At 70.6% G+C, this 16,907-nt stretch overlaps 1 protein-coding gene across 18 annotated transcripts in view; it reads left to right on the top strand.

Moving 5' to 3' along the window:
• The window catches only part of MINK1 (misshapen like kinase 1), a 77,515-nt gene that overhangs the window by 37,393 nt on the left and 23,215 nt on the right, over positions 1-16,907 (top strand). For 5 of the 18 annotated variants that reach the window (XM_030547052.1, XM_030547051.1, XM_030547055.1 and 2 more), the window contains 17 exons: positions 632-722; positions 1,332-1,462; positions 3,093-3,147; positions 3,955-4,033; positions 4,279-4,454; positions 5,047-5,116; positions 6,678-6,888; positions 8,011-8,124; positions 9,131-9,217; positions 11,015-11,224; positions 12,373-12,552; positions 13,242-13,487; positions 13,579-13,667; positions 15,657-15,788; positions 15,937-16,049; positions 16,440-16,528; positions 16,819-16,842. In XM_030547052.1, the coding sequence (XP_030402912.1) occupies positions 632-722; positions 1,332-1,462; positions 3,093-3,147; positions 3,955-4,033; positions 4,279-4,454; positions 5,047-5,116; positions 6,678-6,888; positions 8,011-8,124; positions 9,131-9,217; positions 11,015-11,224; positions 12,373-12,552; positions 13,242-13,487; positions 13,579-13,667; positions 15,657-15,788; positions 15,937-16,049; positions 16,440-16,528; positions 16,819-16,842 (2,097 nt within the window). The remainder of the gene's footprint in view (positions 1-631; positions 723-1,331; positions 1,463-3,092; positions 3,148-3,954; positions 4,034-4,278; positions 4,455-5,046; positions 5,117-6,677; positions 6,889-8,010; positions 8,125-9,130; positions 9,218-11,014; positions 11,225-12,372; positions 12,553-13,241; positions 13,488-13,578; positions 13,668-15,656; positions 15,789-15,936; positions 16,050-16,439; positions 16,529-16,818; positions 16,843-16,907) is intronic. The other 13 variants (XR_003998296.1, XM_030547057.1, XR_003998297.1 and 10 more) reach the window with 10 other exon arrangements.

The following is a 16,907-nucleotide window of genomic DNA, read 5'->3' on the forward strand; positions in this document are numbered from 1 at the left end:
TGGGAGGGGAGTGGGGGCTGGTGATTAGAGCAGGGGGGCTGGGAGCCAGGACTCCTGGGTTCTCTCCCCGGCGCTGGGAGGGGAGTGGGGGCTGGTGGGTCAGAGCAGGGGGGACTGGGAGCCAGGACTCCTGGGTTCTCTCCCCGGCTCTGGGAGGAGAGTGGGGGCTGGTGGGTCAGAGCAGGGGGGGCTGGGAGCCAGGACTCCTGGGTTCTCTCCCCGGCTCTGGGAGGGGAGTGGGGCTGGTGGGTCAGAGCAGGGGGTATGGGAGCCAGGACTCCTGGGTTCTCTCCCCGGCTCTGGGAGGAGAGTGGGGGCTGGTGGGTTAGAGCAGGGGGGGCTGGGAGCCAGGACTCCTGGGTTCTCTCCCCGGCTCTGGGAGGGGAGTGGGGGCTGGTGGGTCAGAGCAGGGGGGGCTGGGAGCCAGGACTCCTGGGTTCTCTCCCCGGCTCTGGGAGGGGAGTGGGGCCTGGTGGGTCAGAGCAGGGGGGCTGGGAGCCAGGACTCCTGGGTTCTCTCACCGGCTCTGGGAGGAGAGTGGGGGCTGGTGGGTCAGAGCAGGGGGGGCTGGGAGCCAGGACTCCTGGGTTCCTGTGACTGGGTCCCAGCTGGCCTTTTCCTGCTCCCCTAGGGCCTGGCTCACCTCCACGCCCACAAGGTGATCCACCGGGACATCAAAGGGCAGAACGTGCTGCTGACGGAGAACGCCGAGGTGAAGCTGGGTAAGTGGGGGGCAGCGCCCAGACGCCCCCTTCCTGCTGAAGAGACACTCGCCCCGGACTCCTGGGTTCCATCCCTGGCCCTGCCGTTCACTCCTACCTCCAGCAGCCCTTATAAGCATCAGTCCTGATTCGAATCCTGTGAAGACCAACAACATCCTGTGGCAGGGAGTTCCACCAGCCACCCATGGAAGACATTATCTCCTTGGCCTGGTTTATAATGGGCCACTTCTCCCTGCGTGAGCCCGGGGCTCCGAGGGGGGGATGGGACTGGCGCAGGGGCGCTGCCTGAGTCTGCAGAGAGCCTGAGCCCGTTGCTCTGAGGTGGGGGTGGGACTGGCGCAGGGGCGCTGCCTGAGTCTGCAGAGAGCCTGAGCCCGTTGCTCTGAGGGGGGGATGGGACTGGCGCAGGGGCGCTGCCTGAGTCTGCAGAGAGCCTGAGCCCGTTGCTCTGAGGGGGGAGATGGGACTGGCACAGAGGCGCTGCCTGAGTCTGCAGAGAGCCAGTGCCCTGAGGTGGGGAGCTTCTGGCAGGAGAAGGAAGAGTGGCCAGGCCACTGTTTCTCTGGGGGGGGCTCCATGTGCTGACGGCTGTGTCTTCTCCCTCCCCAGTGGATTTTGGGGTGAGCGCCCAGCTGGACCGGACGGTGGGGCGCAGGAATACCTTCATCGGCACCCCCTACTGGATGGCCCCCGAGGTGATCGCCTGTGATGAGAACCCCGACGCCACCTACGACTACAGGGTAGGGCAGGCCCCATGGATTGGGGGCTCAGTGGGGATCCCTGGCCGTGGGATCCAGGATACCTTGGCCCAGCCGTTCCAGGGTGCCCTGCAGCCGGCGCAGGGCCTGGCTTTGGGGGGAACCAGCCCCATTCGGGTCAGTGCTGCCCTCCCCCCCTCACACACTAATCCTGCCCTGCTCCCCATGGAGATGGGGCTGTGAAGCGACAGATCTCAGCCCTGGGGTGTGCCTGTCCTCTCGCTGGGCCTGGGGGGCCCTCCGCTGGCTCGCCCGCCAAGTCCCCCCCAGCCCAGGGATTCGGTCAGAGCCAGAGGGCGAACCCCTGGACCTACTGAATCCCTACGCCCCTGCCCTTCGCTAGGGGGGACACAGCGTAGGGGATGGTCTCACGGGACCCCTGACCCCCATAGTGTCCTCCCCTCCACTCTGTCCCCCTGGTTCACCACATCTGAACCCCTGTGGGACCCCTCACCCCCATCCCCCTGGGACCTCCCCGACTCTGATCCCCCTGTTCCCCATATCCCAGCCCCTCTGAGACCCCCCACCCCCAATCCTCCTGGATCCTCCCCCACTTTGATCCTCCTGGTTCCCCACATCCGAACCCCTCTGGGACACCCCTATCCCCCCAGTGTCCTCCTCCCACTCTGATCCCCCTGGTTCCCCACATCCCAGCCCCTTTTGGACCCCCCCAACCCCCCCAGTGTCCTCCCCGCACTCTGATCCCCTTGGTTCTCCACATCTGAACCCCTCTGGGACCCCCCATCCCCCCAGCGTCCTCCTCCCACTCTGATCCCCCTGGGTCCTACTCCACTCTGATCCTCCTGGTTCCCCACACCCCAGCCCCCCTGGGACCCTCCCTCCACTCTGATCCCCCTGGGTCCTCCCCCACTCTGATTCTCCTGGTTGCCCACATCCCAGCCCCCCTGGGACCTTCCCCCCACTCTGATCCCCCCTGGGTCCTCCCCCACTCTGATTCTCCTGGTTCCCCACACCCCAGCCCCCCTGGGACCCTCCTCCCACTCTGATCCCACTGGGTCCTACTCCACTCTGATCCTCCTGGTTCCCCACACCCCAGCCCCCCTGGGACCCTCCCTCCACTCTGATCCCCCTGGGTCCTCCCCCACTCTGATTCTCCTGGTTGCCCACATCCCAGCCCCCCTGGGACCTTCCCCCCACTCTGATCCCCCCTGGGTCCTCCCCCACTCTGATTCTCCTGGTTCCCCACACCCCAGCCCCCCTGGGACCCTCCACATCCATCCCCCAGTGTCCTCCCCCCACTCTGATCCCCTGGTTCCCCACATCCAAACCTCTCTGGGACCCCCGCCCACTCCCCCAGTGTCCTCCCCCCACTCTGATCCCCTGGGTTTCTCCCCCAGTTTTGACCCCCTCTGGATTCTCCGTATCCCAGTCGTCCCAATCCCTGCCCCACCCACTTTGATCCCTCCCCCCCCGATCCCCACAGACACACACCGATGCCCCTGGGTACCCCCGACTCTGGCCTCTTGCTCCCCCACAGCCCCGTCCCCCCTGCGGGCAAAGGTGCTGCCCATCCCCTCCCCAGCTGCAGCCTGGAGCCATGGGGGTGCAGGGAGATCCCCACTCCCAACCCATCCCCCCTTTCTCTCTGCAGAGCGACATCTGGTCCCTGGGCATCACTGCTATCGAGATGGCTGAGGGAGCACCACGTAAGTGCCAGGCTTGCTGTGCCCAGATCAGCCACGCACCCCCCTTGGGGGGCTTGAAACCTGGGGGGAGCGGGGGAGGCGCTAGCTATCCTGGGTTCTCTTCCTGGCTCTGGGAGAGGAGAGGGGGGTGGGAGCCAGGACTCCTGGGTTCTCTCCCCGGCTCTGGGAGGGGAGTGGGGGCTGGTGGGTTAGAGCAGGGGGGGCTGGGAGCCAGGACTCCTGGGTTCTCCCCGGCTCTGGGAGGGGAGTGGGGCTGGTGGGTTAGAGCAGGGGGGGCTGGGAGCCAGGACTCCTGGGTTCTCTCCCCGGCTCTGGGAGGGGAGTGGGGGCTGGTGGTTAGAGCAGGGGGGGCTGGGAGCCAGGACTCCTGGGTTCTCTCCCCAGCTCTGGGAGGGGAATGGGGGCTGGTGGGTTAGAGCAGGGGGGCTGGGAGCCAGGACTCCTGGTTTCTCCCCCCGGCTCTGGGAGGGGAGTGGGGGCTGGTGGGTCAGAGCAGGGGGGGCTGGGAGCCAGGACTCCTGGGTTCTCTCCCCGGCTCTGGGAGGGGCGTGGGGGCTGGTGGGTTAGAGCAGGGGGGCTGGGAGCCAGGACTCCTGGGTTCTCTCCCCGGCTCTGGGAGGGGAGTGGGGACTGGTGGTTAGAGCAGGGGGGCTGGGAGCCAGGACTCCTGGGTCGCTCCCCACTAGGGCTAGGGGTGTAAGGATCGGCGTGGGCCCATGACCGTTGTGCGCATGGGGCAGGCCAGGCTGAGGGACCCTGGGCTGGGGAGGGGGTGCAGCCCCCATGTGACCGTGTCTCTCTCCCCAGCTCTGTGTGACATGCACCCGATGCGAGCGCTCTTCCTCATCCCCCGCAACCCACCGCCCAAGCTCAAGTCCAAGAAATGGTACGTTCCGCAGCACGGCCATGCCTCGTCCTGCCACCCGCTCTGCCTAGCCAGAGCCCAGCCGGGTCACCGGGCCTGGATCCCCCCAGCTTGGGGTCACTGGGCCCCGATCGCCCCAGTGGGTGTAGCCAGGACCTGGATAATCCTGCCCAGGCTCCGACTGTGGCTGTGGACAAGCGTCGCAGGCCTGTCGGGCCCCAGCCGCCTAGCACGGTGCTCACCCCGTGTCCGCCCCCTTCCCCCAGGTCCAAGAAATTCATCGACTTCATAGACACCTGCCTGATCAAAGCCTACATGAGCCGTCCGCCCACAGAGCAGCTGCTGAAATTCCCCTTCATCCGTGACCAGCCCACGGAGCGCCAGGTCCGCATCCAGCTCAAGGACCACATCGACCGCTCCCGGAAGAAGAGAGGAGAGAAGGGTGAGTGGGGTGGGGTGAGACCTGTCCCCTCTGGGGGGCGCCAGCTCCCCCCCCAGCCCCAGGGCAGGGACTGGCTGGCTCAGGGGGGCAGGGAATGGGGCAGGGGCCTGTCCCCTCTAGGGGGCGCCAGCTCCCACCCGGCCCCAGGGCAGGGACTGGCTGGCTCAGGGGGGCAGGGAATGGGGCAGGGGCCTGTCCCCTCTAGGGGGCGCTGGCTCCCACTGGCCCCAGGGCAGGGACTGGCTGGTTCAGGGGGCAGGGAGTGGGGCAGGCCCTGGCTGGCTCAGGGGGCGAGGAGTTGGGGGCTATGAGGGGGAGCCTGGCTGGCTCAGGGGATGGGGAGTGGGGCAGGGCCTGGCTGGCTCAGGGAGTGGGGAATGGGGGGCTATGAGGGGGAGCCTGGCCGGCTCAGGGGATGGGAAGTGGGGCAGGGCCTGGCCGGCTCAGGGGGTGGGGAATGGGGGGCTATGAGGGGGAGCCTGGCTGGCTCAGGGGGCTGGCAGTGGGGCAGGCACTGGCCGGCTCAGGGGAGGGAGTAGGGTGCCAGCCCTGCCTGGCGCGTGGCCGTGTAACAGGGTCTCTCGCCCCCCAGATGAGACGGAGTACGAGTACAGCGGCAGCGAGGAGGAGGATGACAGCCACGGGGAGGAAGGGGAGCCCAGGTACGGGACGGGAGGGAGGCGCCTGGGGTGTATGACCCAGGGCAGCGTGGCCCGGTTGTTGGGGAGGGGCAGAGTGGGCAGGGCTATGGGGCCTGAACTCAGGGCCATAGGGTGGAGCCACATGGGCTGGATATGGGGGAAGGGCTCTTATGGGGTGCCCCTGGGGGGTGGCTGGCTGCCAGGGAGGGGGCCCCATGCCCAGGTGATACATGGGATGGAGCCATGTGGCCTGGCATGGGGCAGGACTGCCTGGGCATTGGGTGTGGGGCTGTGGACACGGGGCAGGTGAGTGGGGCCAGGCTGGCAGGGCACTGCCGTGTGGGTGAGGCTGTGGGGCACCACAGCGGGGCCACGTTTTTGGGGAGCCTGTGAGCGGGGCCCTGACTATATAGGGGTGGGGCTGTGGCTGTGAAGGACCATGTGGGTGGGGCTGTGTGGGTCAGGGCGGGGCCATGGGGGGCAGGGCTAGGGGGCTGTGGGCAGGGGGGTGGGGCAGGGCCAAGGGGCTGTGGGCAGGGCCGTTCTGCCGTGGGTGGGGCCACGTAGGTGGGGCGGAGCTGAGGGGCTGTGGATGGGGCTGTGTGGGCAGGGGTGGGGCCGAGGTGCCAGGGGCGAGGCTGGGTGCAGGGGCAGAGCCCAGGGGCTGTGGGTGAGGCCGAGGGGCTGGGGTCAGGGCCGTGGGGGGCAGGGCTGTGGATGGGGCCGTGGGGGCAGGGCCAGGTGCTTTGGGCAGGGCCATGTGCCCAGGGCGGAGCTGTGGGTGGGGCGGACCTGATGGCCTGTGGGTGGGGCTGCATTGGTGGGGGTGGGGCTGTGTGCTGGGGCAGAGCAGAGGGGCTGTGGGCGGGGCTGTGTTGGTGGGGGCGGGGCCTCTGCAGAGGAGCTGTGGGCGGGGCTGCATTGGCAGGGGTGGGGCCATGGACCATGGGCGGGGCTTTGCACTGAGGCGGAGCTGAGGGCCTGTGGGTGGGGCTGCATTGGTGGGGGCTGGGCCGTGCAGAGGGCCTGTGGGCGGGGCTGCATTGGCAGAGGTGGGGCTGTGGGCGGGACTGCACTGGCAGGGGCGGGGCCGTGCACAGAGAGGCTGGGGGCGGGGCTGTGCAGAGAGGCCGTGGGTGGGGCTGCGTTGGTGGGGGCGGGCCCATGCACCGGGGGCAGGGCTGACGGGCTCTGGGTGGGGCTGCATTGGTGGGGGCGGGGCCGTGCACTGAGGCGGGGCCGAGGGGCTGTGGGTGGGGCTGTGTTGGTGGGGGCGGGGCCATGCTCCTGGGGTGGGGCTGTGGGTGGGGCTGCGTTGGTGGGGGCGGGGCCATGCACCAGGGGCGGGGCTGAGGGGCTATGGGTGGGGCTGCATTGGTGGGGGCGGGGCCGTGCACTGAGGCGGGGCCGAGGGGCTGTGGGTGGGGCTGTGTTGGTGGGGGCGGGGCCATGCTCCTGGGGTGGGGCTGTGGGTGGGGCTGCGTTGCCGGGGGCAGGGCCATGCTCCTGGGGTGGGGCTGTGGGGGGGGCTGCGTTGGTGGGGGCGGAGCCGTGCCCCGCCGTGACACCCCGCGCCCCCCAGCTCCATCATGAACGTGCCGGGCGAGTCGACGCTGCGGCGGGAGTTCCTGCGCCTGCAGCAGGAGAACAAGAGCCACTCGGAGGCGGCGCTGAAGCACCAGCAGCAGCTGGCGGCCCAGCACCGCGACTCCGAGGCCCACATCAAACAGCTGCTGCACGAGCGCCAGCGCCGCATCGAGGAGCAGAAGGAGGAGCGCCGGCGCGTGGAGGAGGTGAGCCGCCCGGACGCCTGGGTCCCCCTCCCCGCAGCCAGCCTCACCCTGCAACCGGAGGGGAGGGGCTCCAGCCCAAGCGAGGGAGCTGGGAGCCAGGACTCCTGGGTTCTCTCCCCGGCTCTGGGAGGGGAGTGGGGGCTGGTGGTTAGAGCAGGGGGGCTGGGAGCCAGGACTCCTGGGTTCTCTCCCCGGCTCTGGGAGGGGAGTGGGGGCTGGTGGGTTAGAGCAGGGGGGCTGGGAGCCAGGACTCCTGGGTTCTCTCCCCGGCGCTGGGAGGGGAGTGAGGGTTGGTGGGTCAGAGCAGGGGGGGCTGGGAGCCAGGACTCCTGGGTTCTCTCCCTGGCTCTGGGAGGGGAGTGGGGGCTGGTGAGTTAGAGCAGGGGGGCTGGGAGCCAGGACTCCTGGGTTCTCTCCCCGGCTCTGGGAGGGGAGTGGGGGCTGGTGAGTTAGAGCAGGGTGGCTGGGAGCCAGGACTCCTGGGTTCTCTCCCTGGTTCTGAGAGGGGAGTGGGGGCTGGTGGTCAGAGCAGGGGGGTGGGGCTGGGAGCCAGGACTCCTGGGTTCTCTCCCTGGCTCTGGGAGGGTAGTGGGGGCTGGGGGGTTAGAGCAGGGGGGGCTGGGAGCCAGGACTCCTGGGTTCTCTCCCTGGCTCTGGGAGGGGAGTGGGGGCTGGTGGTTAGAGCAGGGGGCTGGGAGCCAGGACTCCTGGGTTCTCTCCCTGGCTCTGGGAGGGGAGTGGGGGCTGGTGAGTTAGAGCAGGGGGGCTGGGAGCCAGGACTCCTGGGTTCTCTCCCTGGTTCTGAGAGGGGAGTGGGGGCTGGTGGTCAGAGCAGGGGGGTGGGGCTGGGAGCCAGGACTCCTGGGTTCTCTCCCTGGCTCTGGGAGGGTAGTGGGGGCTGGGGGGTTAGAGCAGGGGGGGCTGGGAGCCAGGACTCCTGGGTTCTCTCCCTGGCTCTGGGAGGGGAGTGGGGGCTGGTGGTTAGAGCAGGGGGCTGGGAGCCAGGACTCCTGGGTTCTCTCCCTGGCTCTGGGAGGGGAGTGGGGCTGGGGGGTAGAGCAGGGGGCTGGCGCCATGCCCCTGGCCGGTTCCAGCTGCCCCGCTGGCTCCCTCCCCCCACAGCAGCAGCGGCGGGAGCGGGAGCAGCGGAAGCTGCAGGAGAAGGAGCAGCGGCGGCTGGAGGACGTGCAGGTGCTGCGGCGGGAGGAGGAGCGCAGGCAGGCTGAGCGCGAGCAGGTACCGGCCTTGCTCAGCCCCAGCTCCCCCCACGGTGCTTGGGGGGCGGGGCCAGGGGGCTGCAACCCTGGGGACTCCCTGCCGCCGCCACTGCTTCCTGGGGAGCCCATCGCCCCAGGGACTCAGCTGCCTGGCATCCACCTTCCCCCTCGTCCGAGCCAGCTCATGGGGGGGCCTTAGCGCGGGGCCTAGCGGTGCACCAAGTCTCAGGGGCTAGTGGTGGGGCTGGGAGCCCGGACTCCTGGGTTCTCTGCCCGGCTCTGGGAGGGGAGTGGGGGCTGGTGGGTCAGAGCAGGGGGGCTGGGAGCCAGGACTCCTGGGTTCTCTCCCCGGCTCTGGGAGGGGAGTGCGGGCTGGTGGGTTGGAGCAGGGGGGCTGGGAGCCAGGACTCCTGGGTTCTCTCCCCGGCTCTGGGAGGGGATGGGGGCTGGTGGTTAGAGCAGGGGGGCTGGGAGCCACGACTCCTGGGTTCTCTGACTCTGGGAGGGCAGTGGGGGCTGGTGGGTTAGAGCAGGGGGGCTGGGTTCTCTCCCCGGCTCTGGGAGGGCAGTGGTGTCTAGTGGTTAGAGCAGGGGACTGGGTTCTCTCCCCAGCTCTGGGAGGGCAGTGGTTTCTAGTGGTTAGAGCAGGGGACTGGGTTCTCTGCCTGGCTCTGGGAGGGCAGTGGGGTCTAGTGGTTAGAGCAGAGGGGGCTGGGTTCTCTCCCCGGCTGTGGGAGGGCAGTGGGGTCTAGCGGTTAGAGCAGGGGGTTGGGAGCCAGGACGCCTCGGTTCTCTTCTATTCCTACTTCTGATCTTGTGAACTTGGAGCCTCTCTCCTCCTCCCTTCCCCCCCCCCCGGGGTCAGCCCACTGGGCCCTCTTGGGCCACAGGCTGAAATCTCCCCTGGCCCCCCAGCTGCGGGTCTCCCCGGGGGGGCTGGGCCCCCTCCCCCTCCTCTCGTCTCCGGGGCCGCGGCCCTGCTCTGTGACCTGTCTCTCTCTGTCTGTCTGTCCGTCCCTCTCCAGGAGTATATCAGGCACAAGTTAGAGGAGGAGCAGAGGCAGCTAGAAATCCTCCAGCAGCAGCTACTGCAGGAACAGGCCCTGCTTCTGGTAACCGGGCCCCGCCCCCGCAGCCCTGCTTGGGGTGGGGCATTCCCCGGTGGAGCAGCCTTGGGGCTGCTCTGAGCTGCGCTCGGCCATGGAGAATACCCACAATGCAGTGCGCCACCAAGGCTGGGCCAGGCCACGGGGGATGTTTGGCCAGGGGAGGGGGTGGCGCTTGGCCAGGCTGCGTGGGTGGGGGCTTTGAGAGGGGCAGGGTCCACCCCCTACTGCCTGTGCCACCAGAGGGGCAAAGTACCCCCTCAGCCCATAGCTGCCCCCATCCGGTGGGGGTGGGAAGAGCTGCTGTGGGCCCCCCCAGGGAGGACAGGGTCTGAGATTCACCCCTCCTAGCCCTGCCTCCTCCCAGGGCCTATCTCCAGGGTGTGCGTGTGTCATGATGCCTGGGTTCCCCCTCCATGCATTTGGATGTGTCAGGATGCCTGGGTTCCCCCTGCATGCATCTGGGTGTGGCAGGATGCCCAGGTTCCCCTCCATGCATTTGGATGTGTCAGGATGCCTGGGTTCCCCCTGCATGCATCTGGGTGTGGCAGGATGCCCAGGTTCCCCTCTGTGCATTTGGATGTGTCAGGATGCCTGGGTTCCCCCTGCATGCATCTGGGTGTGGCAGGATGCCCAGGTTCCCCTCCGTGCATTTGGATGTGTCAGGATGCCTGGGTTCCCCCTGCATGCATCTGGGTGTGGCAGGATGCCCAGGTTCCCCTCTGTGCATTTGGATGTGTCAGGATGCCTGGGTTCCCCCTGCATGCATCTGGGTGTGGCAGGATGCCCAGGTTCCCCTCCGTGCATTTGGATGTGTCAGGATGCCAGGGTTCCCCCTGCATGCATCTGGGTGTGGCAGGATGCCCAGGTTCCCCCTGCGTGTGTCTGGGCATGTCAGGACACCCGGGTTCTCCTTGCGTACCAGCGTGTCAGGACGCCTGGGTTCTGCCTGCCTGCGTTTGGTTGTGTCACAACGCCCAGGTTCCCCCTCCTTGCGTGTGTCAGGATGCCTGGGTTCCGCCTGGGCGCGTCGGGACCTGGCAGGGCACACGGGTTCCCCCTGCGGGCGTCCGGGCGTGGCAGCCCTAGGGTCCCCCTGCGGGCGTCCTGGCGTGGCAGCGCCGGGTTCCCCCGTGTGCCGGCGTGGCAGGACCCTGGGTTCCCCCGTGTGCCGGCGTGGCAGGGCGCCCAGGTTCCCCCTGCGGGCGTTGGGGTGTGGCAGGTGCTGGGTTCCCCCTGCGGGCGTCAGGGCGTGGCAGGACCCCGGGGTCCCCCTGCGGGTGTCGGGGTGTGGCAGCGCCGGGTTCCCCCTGCGGGCGTCGGGGCATGGCAGGACCCTGGGTTCCCCCGTGTGCCGGCATGGCAGGACACTGGGTTCCCCCTGCGGGCGTCGGGGCGTGGCAGTGCCGGGTTCCCCCTGCGGGCGTCTGGGCGTGGCAGGCGCTGGGTCCCCCGTGTGCCGGCGTGGCAGCGCCGGGGTCCCGTGCCCAGCCCTGCAGCCCCCTGACCCTGCGCCCCCCCAGGAGTACAAGCGGAAGCAGCTGGAGGAGCAGCGGCAGTCGGGCGTCGGGGCATGGCAGGTGCCGGGTTCCCCCGTGTGCCGACGTGGCAGACGCTGGGTCCCCCGTGTGCCGGCGTGGCAGGACGCCCAGGTTCCCCCGTGTGCTGGCGTGGCAGGGTGCCAGGGTCCCCCTGCGGGCGTCGGGGCGTGGCGGCGCCGGGGTCCCCCTGCAGGCGTCTGGGCGTGGCTGCGCCACGGTCCCGTGCCCAGCCCCGCAGCCCCCTGACCCTGCGCCCCCCCAGGAGTACAAGCGGAAGCAGCTGGAGGAGCAGCGGCAGTCGGAGCGGCTCCAGCGCCAGCTGCAGCAGGAACACGCCTACCTGAAGTCCCTGCAGCAGCAGCAGCAGCTCCAGAAGCAGCAGCCGGGGGCGCCGGCGAGCGAGAAGAAACCGCTCTACCACTACAGCCGCGGCGCCGCCCACAGCGCCGACAAGCCCGCCTGGGCCCGCGAGGTGCGAGCGGCGAGCGGGCGGGCGGGCGCGGGGGGCAGGTGCAGGGGGCGGGCGGGGCTCCGAGGGGCAGGCAGGTGGGGGGCAGGCACAGGGTGCGGGCTGGGCTCCGAGGGGCGGGCATGGGGGGCAGGCGCAGGGGACGGGGGGGAAGGCAGGTGGGGGGCAGGCGCAGGGTGCGGGCTGGGCTCCGAGGGTTTCTCCACCTCTGAGGCAAAGCAAACCAGCCAGCCAGAGAGGCCTTTGGTCTCCCCCCCCCCCCCCGGGTAACCCCACATCCCCCCAGCCATTCCCTCGGCCCCCCACTTTCCCCTCCGCTCTCACTGCGCAAACCCCAGCAGCAGGATGGACTCTGGAGTCACACGGCCCAGCACCAGGCCTTGCTGTGAACGTCCCGGGTTGCGTCCCCCAAGGTCCGTTAAGCGCGTCTGAGAACAGCCCCCCAGGGCCTCCCCGCAGGTCCTGACAGTCGCACACCTCGAGATGCGGGCACAGAGCAACAGTCCTGACATCAGCAACAACACCCACAGTCACACCCAGCGCACCACAGCCCCTCCACAGACACCTCGCACCACAACCTTCGGGCAGCACCTGCTGCAAATACACAACCGTGGCCTAGACGGTCACAGGTTATGTCAGTAACGTCACATGGGGGCTGGTGTGTCAGAGCAGGGGGGCTGGGAGCCAGGACTCCTGGGTTCTCTCCCTGGCTCTGGGAGGGGAGTGGGGGCTGGTGGGTCAGAGCAGGGGGGGCTGGGAGCCAGGACTCCTGGGTTCTCTCCCCGGCTCTGGGAGGGCAGTGGCGGCTGGTGGTGAGAGCAGGGGGGCTGGGAGCCAGGACTCCTGGGTTCTCTCCCCGGCTCTGGGAGGGGAGTGGGGGCTGGTGGTTAGAGCAGGGGGGCTGGGAGCCAGGACTCCTGGGTTCTCTCCCCAGCTCTGGGAGGGCAGTGGCGGCTGGTGGTGAGAGCAGGGGGGCTGGGAGCCAGGACTCCTGGGTTCTCTCCCCAGGCTGGGAGGGCAGTGGGGGCTGGGGGCCAGGACTCCTGGGTTCTCTCCCCGGCTCTGGGAGGGGAGTGGGGGCTGGTGGTTAGAGCAGGAGGGCTGGGGGCCAGGACTCCTGGGTTCCCTGCCATGCTCTCTGCCCCCTGCAGGTGGAGGAGCGGACGCGGCTGAATAAGCAGAACTCGCCGGCGGCGCAGACCAAGCTGGGCGGCACCGCCTCCGACTCAGCCCTGCAGACTCGCTCAGAGTCCGTGGCCCTGGGCTCTGGCCCCGCGGCCGAGAGCCCCCCCATGCAGCGCCCTGTCGAGCCACAGGAGGGGCAGCACAAGGTGTGGGGCGGGGCATGCACCCTACTGGCCATGCGAGCCGCCCCCCTCCCCTCGAACCCGGGGTCAGGACTCCTGGCAGGCCCCTAGGGGAGGCGGGCGGCGCGGGGAGTCCCGGGGGGGCTCTGGCGGGTCCCTCGGGGAGGCGAGCGGCGCAGGCGGGGCCCCGAGGGGGCTCTGGCGGGTCCCTCGGGGAGGCGGGCGGCACAGGGGAGCCCCGGGGGGGTCTCTGGCGGGTTCCTCGGGGAGGCGGGCGGTGGGGGGGCCCCGAGGGGGCTCTGGCGGGTCCCTAGGGGGGTGGGCGGTGGGGGGGGCTCTGGCGGGTCCCTCGGGGAGGCGGGCGGTGGGGGGTGTCCGGGGGGGCTCTGGCGGGTCCCTAGGGGAAGCGGGCGGCGCAGTGAGCCCCGGGGGGGGCTCTGGCGGGTCCCTCGGGGAGGCGGGCGGTGCGGGGGGCCCCGGGGGGGCTCTGGCGGGTCCCTCGGGGAGGCGGGCGGTGGGGGGGCCCCGAGGGGGCTATGGCGGGTCCCTAGGGGGGTGGGCGGTGTGGGGGGCTCTGGTGGGTCCCTAGGGGAGGCGGGCGGTGTGGGGGGCTTCGAGGGGGCTCTGGCGGGTCCCTAGGGGAGGCTGGCGGTGTGGGGAGCCCCGGGGGGGCTCTGGCAGGGGCCCGGCGCTGACGGCTCCCCTCCCCGCAGAGCCACCTGGCGCACCGCGTCCCGCTGAAGCCCTACGCCGCGCCGGTGCCGCGCTCCCAGTCCCTGCAGGACCAGCCCACCAAGAACGTGGCGGCTTTCCCGGTGCAGGACCCGGCGCCGCCCCGCGCCCCCATGATCCGCCAGAACTCGGACCCCACCTCGGAGACCCCCGCCCCGCCCGCCCGGCCCGGCCCCGCCGACCCGCGGGGGCCCTGGGGCCACACCGAGCTCGAGGCCCCACCCAAGGTAACGGGGCCTGAGCCGCTCCCCCTCGGCACCTGGGGGGGGGGGGTCCTGGCCGACACCCCCTCACTGCTCTGCTCCCCCCCACCGCCAGGTGCCCCAGCGAACGTCGTCCATCGCCACCACGCTCAACGCCAGCGGGGCCGGGGGCGGCTCCCGGCAGGGCCATGCCGTCAGAGCCAGGTAAGGCCCCGGGCCCCTCCACGGCACCCTGCCCTCCCCGGGCCTCACGCCCCGACACTCTGCCCCCCCAGGCTCCCCCTCCCCAGAACCCTGCCCCCCCCAGGCCTCGCGCCCCGACACCCTGCCCCCCTGGGCCTCCCGCCCCGACACCCTGCCCCCCCGGATTCCCCCCCGGCACCCTGCCCCCCCCGGGCTCCCCCTCCCCGACACCCTGCCTTCCCCGGGCCTCCCACCCCAACACCCTGCCCCCCCGGATTCCCCCCCGGCACCCTGCCCCCCCCGGGCTCCCCCTCCCCGACACCCTGCCTTCCCCGGGCCCCCCCCCGGCACCCTGCCTTCCCCAGGCCACCCTGCCCCCCCAGGTTCCTCCCGGCACCCTGCCCTCCCCGGGCCTCGCACCCCGACACCCTGCCCCCCCAGGTTCCCCCCGACACCCTGCCCTCCCCGGGCCTCGTGCCCCGACACCCTGTCACCCTGTCCTCCCCAGGCCTCGCGCCCCGACACCCTGCCACCCCAGGCCCCTCCCCAGCACCCTGCCCTTCCCGGGCCTCACACCCTGACACCCTGCCCCCCGGATCCCCCCGGCACCCTGCCCTCCCCGGGCCTCGCACCCCGAGGCCTGGTGCCCCCATCACCCAGACTTCTCGGGCCCCAGGCCCGGTCCCCCAACACCCTGCCCCCTCGGGCCCCAGGCCCAGCTCCCCCCAGTAACCCTGCCCCCCCGGGCCAGGTGCCCCCATTTCCCTGCCCTCCCCGGGCCTCGCATCCCAACACCCTGCCCCCCCGAGCACCCTGTCACCCTGCCCCCCTGGGCCCAGCCCTCCCAGTAACCCTGCTCCCTTGGGCCTGGCCCCACAACACCCTGCCCTCCTGGGCCCAGCGCCCCCATCACCCAGACTCCTTGGGCCACAGGCCAAGCACCTCATCACCCTGCCCCCTCAGGCCCCGGGCCTGGCCCGCCCCCCAGTCACCCTGCCCCCTCGGGCCCAGCCTCACCAGGGCTCTAGCCCTCTTAATCCCTTGGAGTCCATGTCCAGCGCACTCAGGTATCCCATGCCCCCATCCCCTGGGTCCCCCCAGTACCGCAGCGTCCCTCTCTTCCCTCAGGCGTCTGACAGACTGTAGTGGCCAGGACATCTGGGTTCTATTCCCAGCTCTGCCAATGACCTTCTGGTCACCTTCAGCAGGTTGTGCTGCTGCGCTCTGCCTCAGTTTCCCCTCCCATCTCTTCTCAGTTCATTCCAGAGCTGTGGGGGGCAGGGACTTCTGGCTCTGCATCTGGGCACCGCCCCACCTCGCCTCCGCCACCCAGGCCTGGTCTCGCTTCAGCTGGTCCTGCTAGCTGGAGCCAAGATGCAGCCACCTCTGGGGCAGAGCGGCCAGTTACCTAGGGACTCCTCACCCGACGCAGAGATGGAGCCACCTCTGGGGCGGGGCGGCCAGTTACCCAGGGACCCCTCACCCAGCACTGAGATGCGCCCACCTCTGGGGCAGGGCGGCCAGTTACCCAGGGACCCCTTGCCCGGCGCTGAGATGCGCCCACTTCTGGGGCGGGGCGGCCGGTTTCCCAGGGACCCCTCGCCCGGCGCCGAGATGCGCCCACCTCTGGGGCGGGGCGGCTGGTTTCCCAGGGACCCCTCGCCCGGCGCTGAGATGCAGCCACCTCTGGGGCGGGGCGGCAGGTTACCCAGGGACCCCTCGCCCGGCGCTGAGATGCGCCCACTTCTGGGGCGGGGCGGCCGGTTTCCCAGGGACCCCTCGCCCAGCGCCGAGATGCAGCCACCTCTGGGGCGGGGCGGCAGGTTACCCAGGGACCCCTCGCCCGGCGCTGAGATGCAGCCACCTCTGGGGTGGGGCGGCCGGTTACCCAGGGACCCCTCGCCCGGCGCTGAGATGCGCCCACCTCTGGGGCGGGGTGGCCGGTTACCCAGGGATCCCCTGCCTCCAGCTGCCCTCCAGACCCCAATGACCCTCATCTCCGCTCCACAGACCCCGTAGCAAGTCGGCCTGGCACATCCACATGCACTGCCGGCCGGAGAGGGTGCAGCCCGCGGCCCCCCCTCCCCAGCCGCCCAGGCGGGGGCAGCGCCGGGCCCCGGCCCCCATGCCGAGCACCAGTAGGTAATGGAGCGTGGCCGGCGGTGGTGGCTCTGCTTGGGACAAGGTGCTGCTGCGCTGGTGACGGGCCGGGACACGGGGGCCGGGGTGGGGGGTGTGGGCATCGCCTGATGTGCTCTGCTCTGCTTTGCTTTCCCATCATGCCGTGCAGCAACCCGGACCTGCGGCGCAGCGACCCCGGCTGGGAGCGAGCCGACAGCCTGCTGCAGGCGGGCAGTGCCAACCTGCCCCAAGCCGGCTCCCTGGAGCGCAACCGCATAGGGGGTAGGGACCAGCCTGGGGGCTGGCGCAGAACCAGGCAGAAGAGGGGGCACCGAGGGCACTGGGAACTGGGGCAGGGCTTTGGGGGCAGCTGGGGTGTGGGGCAGGGCCTGGGCAAACTTGGCCAGGGCCTTTGGTGCACCAGGGAGTGTGGGGCAGGGCACGGGGGTCACTGGGAACTGGGTCAGGGGTTTGGGGGCACCGGCAGGTGTGGGGAAGGGCACGGGGGGGCACCGGGGGTGTGGGGCATGGCATGGGGAACACGGGGGCTCCCTGAAACAGACCCAGATAGGGAGAGGGGTCTATTCCTGAAATGCCAAGGGCCCCCCCTGCAATCTCAGCCCCACAGAGCCTCCCCCGCCCCTAGCACTGACCCACTCTTCCCCCCCCCAGCCGCGTCCAAGAGGGAGAGCTCCCCCATCCTGCCCCCGGTGAGCAAGCCCAAGGTGGAGGATCACCGCTCGCGCCCCGGCCGGCCCGCGGTGAGTGTCCATGGGGGCAGGGCCTGGCGTGGGGTGCCCCGTGGAAGAGTGTTTAGAGTGGGGGGGCTGTCCGGGGGCAGGCTGACTGTCCTCGGGGGGCTGGGGCGTTGGTTTTCGGGGGCCAGGCCATTGGGGAGGAGGCTTTCAGCCTGTGCCCTGGGGAGAGAACCCAGGAGTCCGGGCCCCTGGCTCTGGGTGGGGTGTCGGGGGCGCTGGCAGGGCGGGGGGGTCTCGCTGGCACCGCGTTAACGTCTGCGCCCTTCTTCCCTCTGCTCCCCGCGCGCCACCAGAGCTATAAACGCGCCATCGGCGAGGTTAGTGCCCGTGTGTCTGTGCCAGTGCCCGGCCCGTCCTGTCTGCCCCGTGCTTCCCATCAGAG

The sequence above is a fragment of the Gopherus evgoodei genome, unplaced genomic scaffold (assembly GCF_007399415.2).
Source record: "Gopherus evgoodei ecotype Sinaloan lineage unplaced genomic scaffold, rGopEvg1_v1.p scaffold_51_arrow_ctg1, whole genome shotgun sequence".
In the NCBI taxonomy this organism is placed as follows: Eukaryota; Metazoa; Chordata; order Testudines; family Testudinidae; genus Gopherus; species Gopherus evgoodei.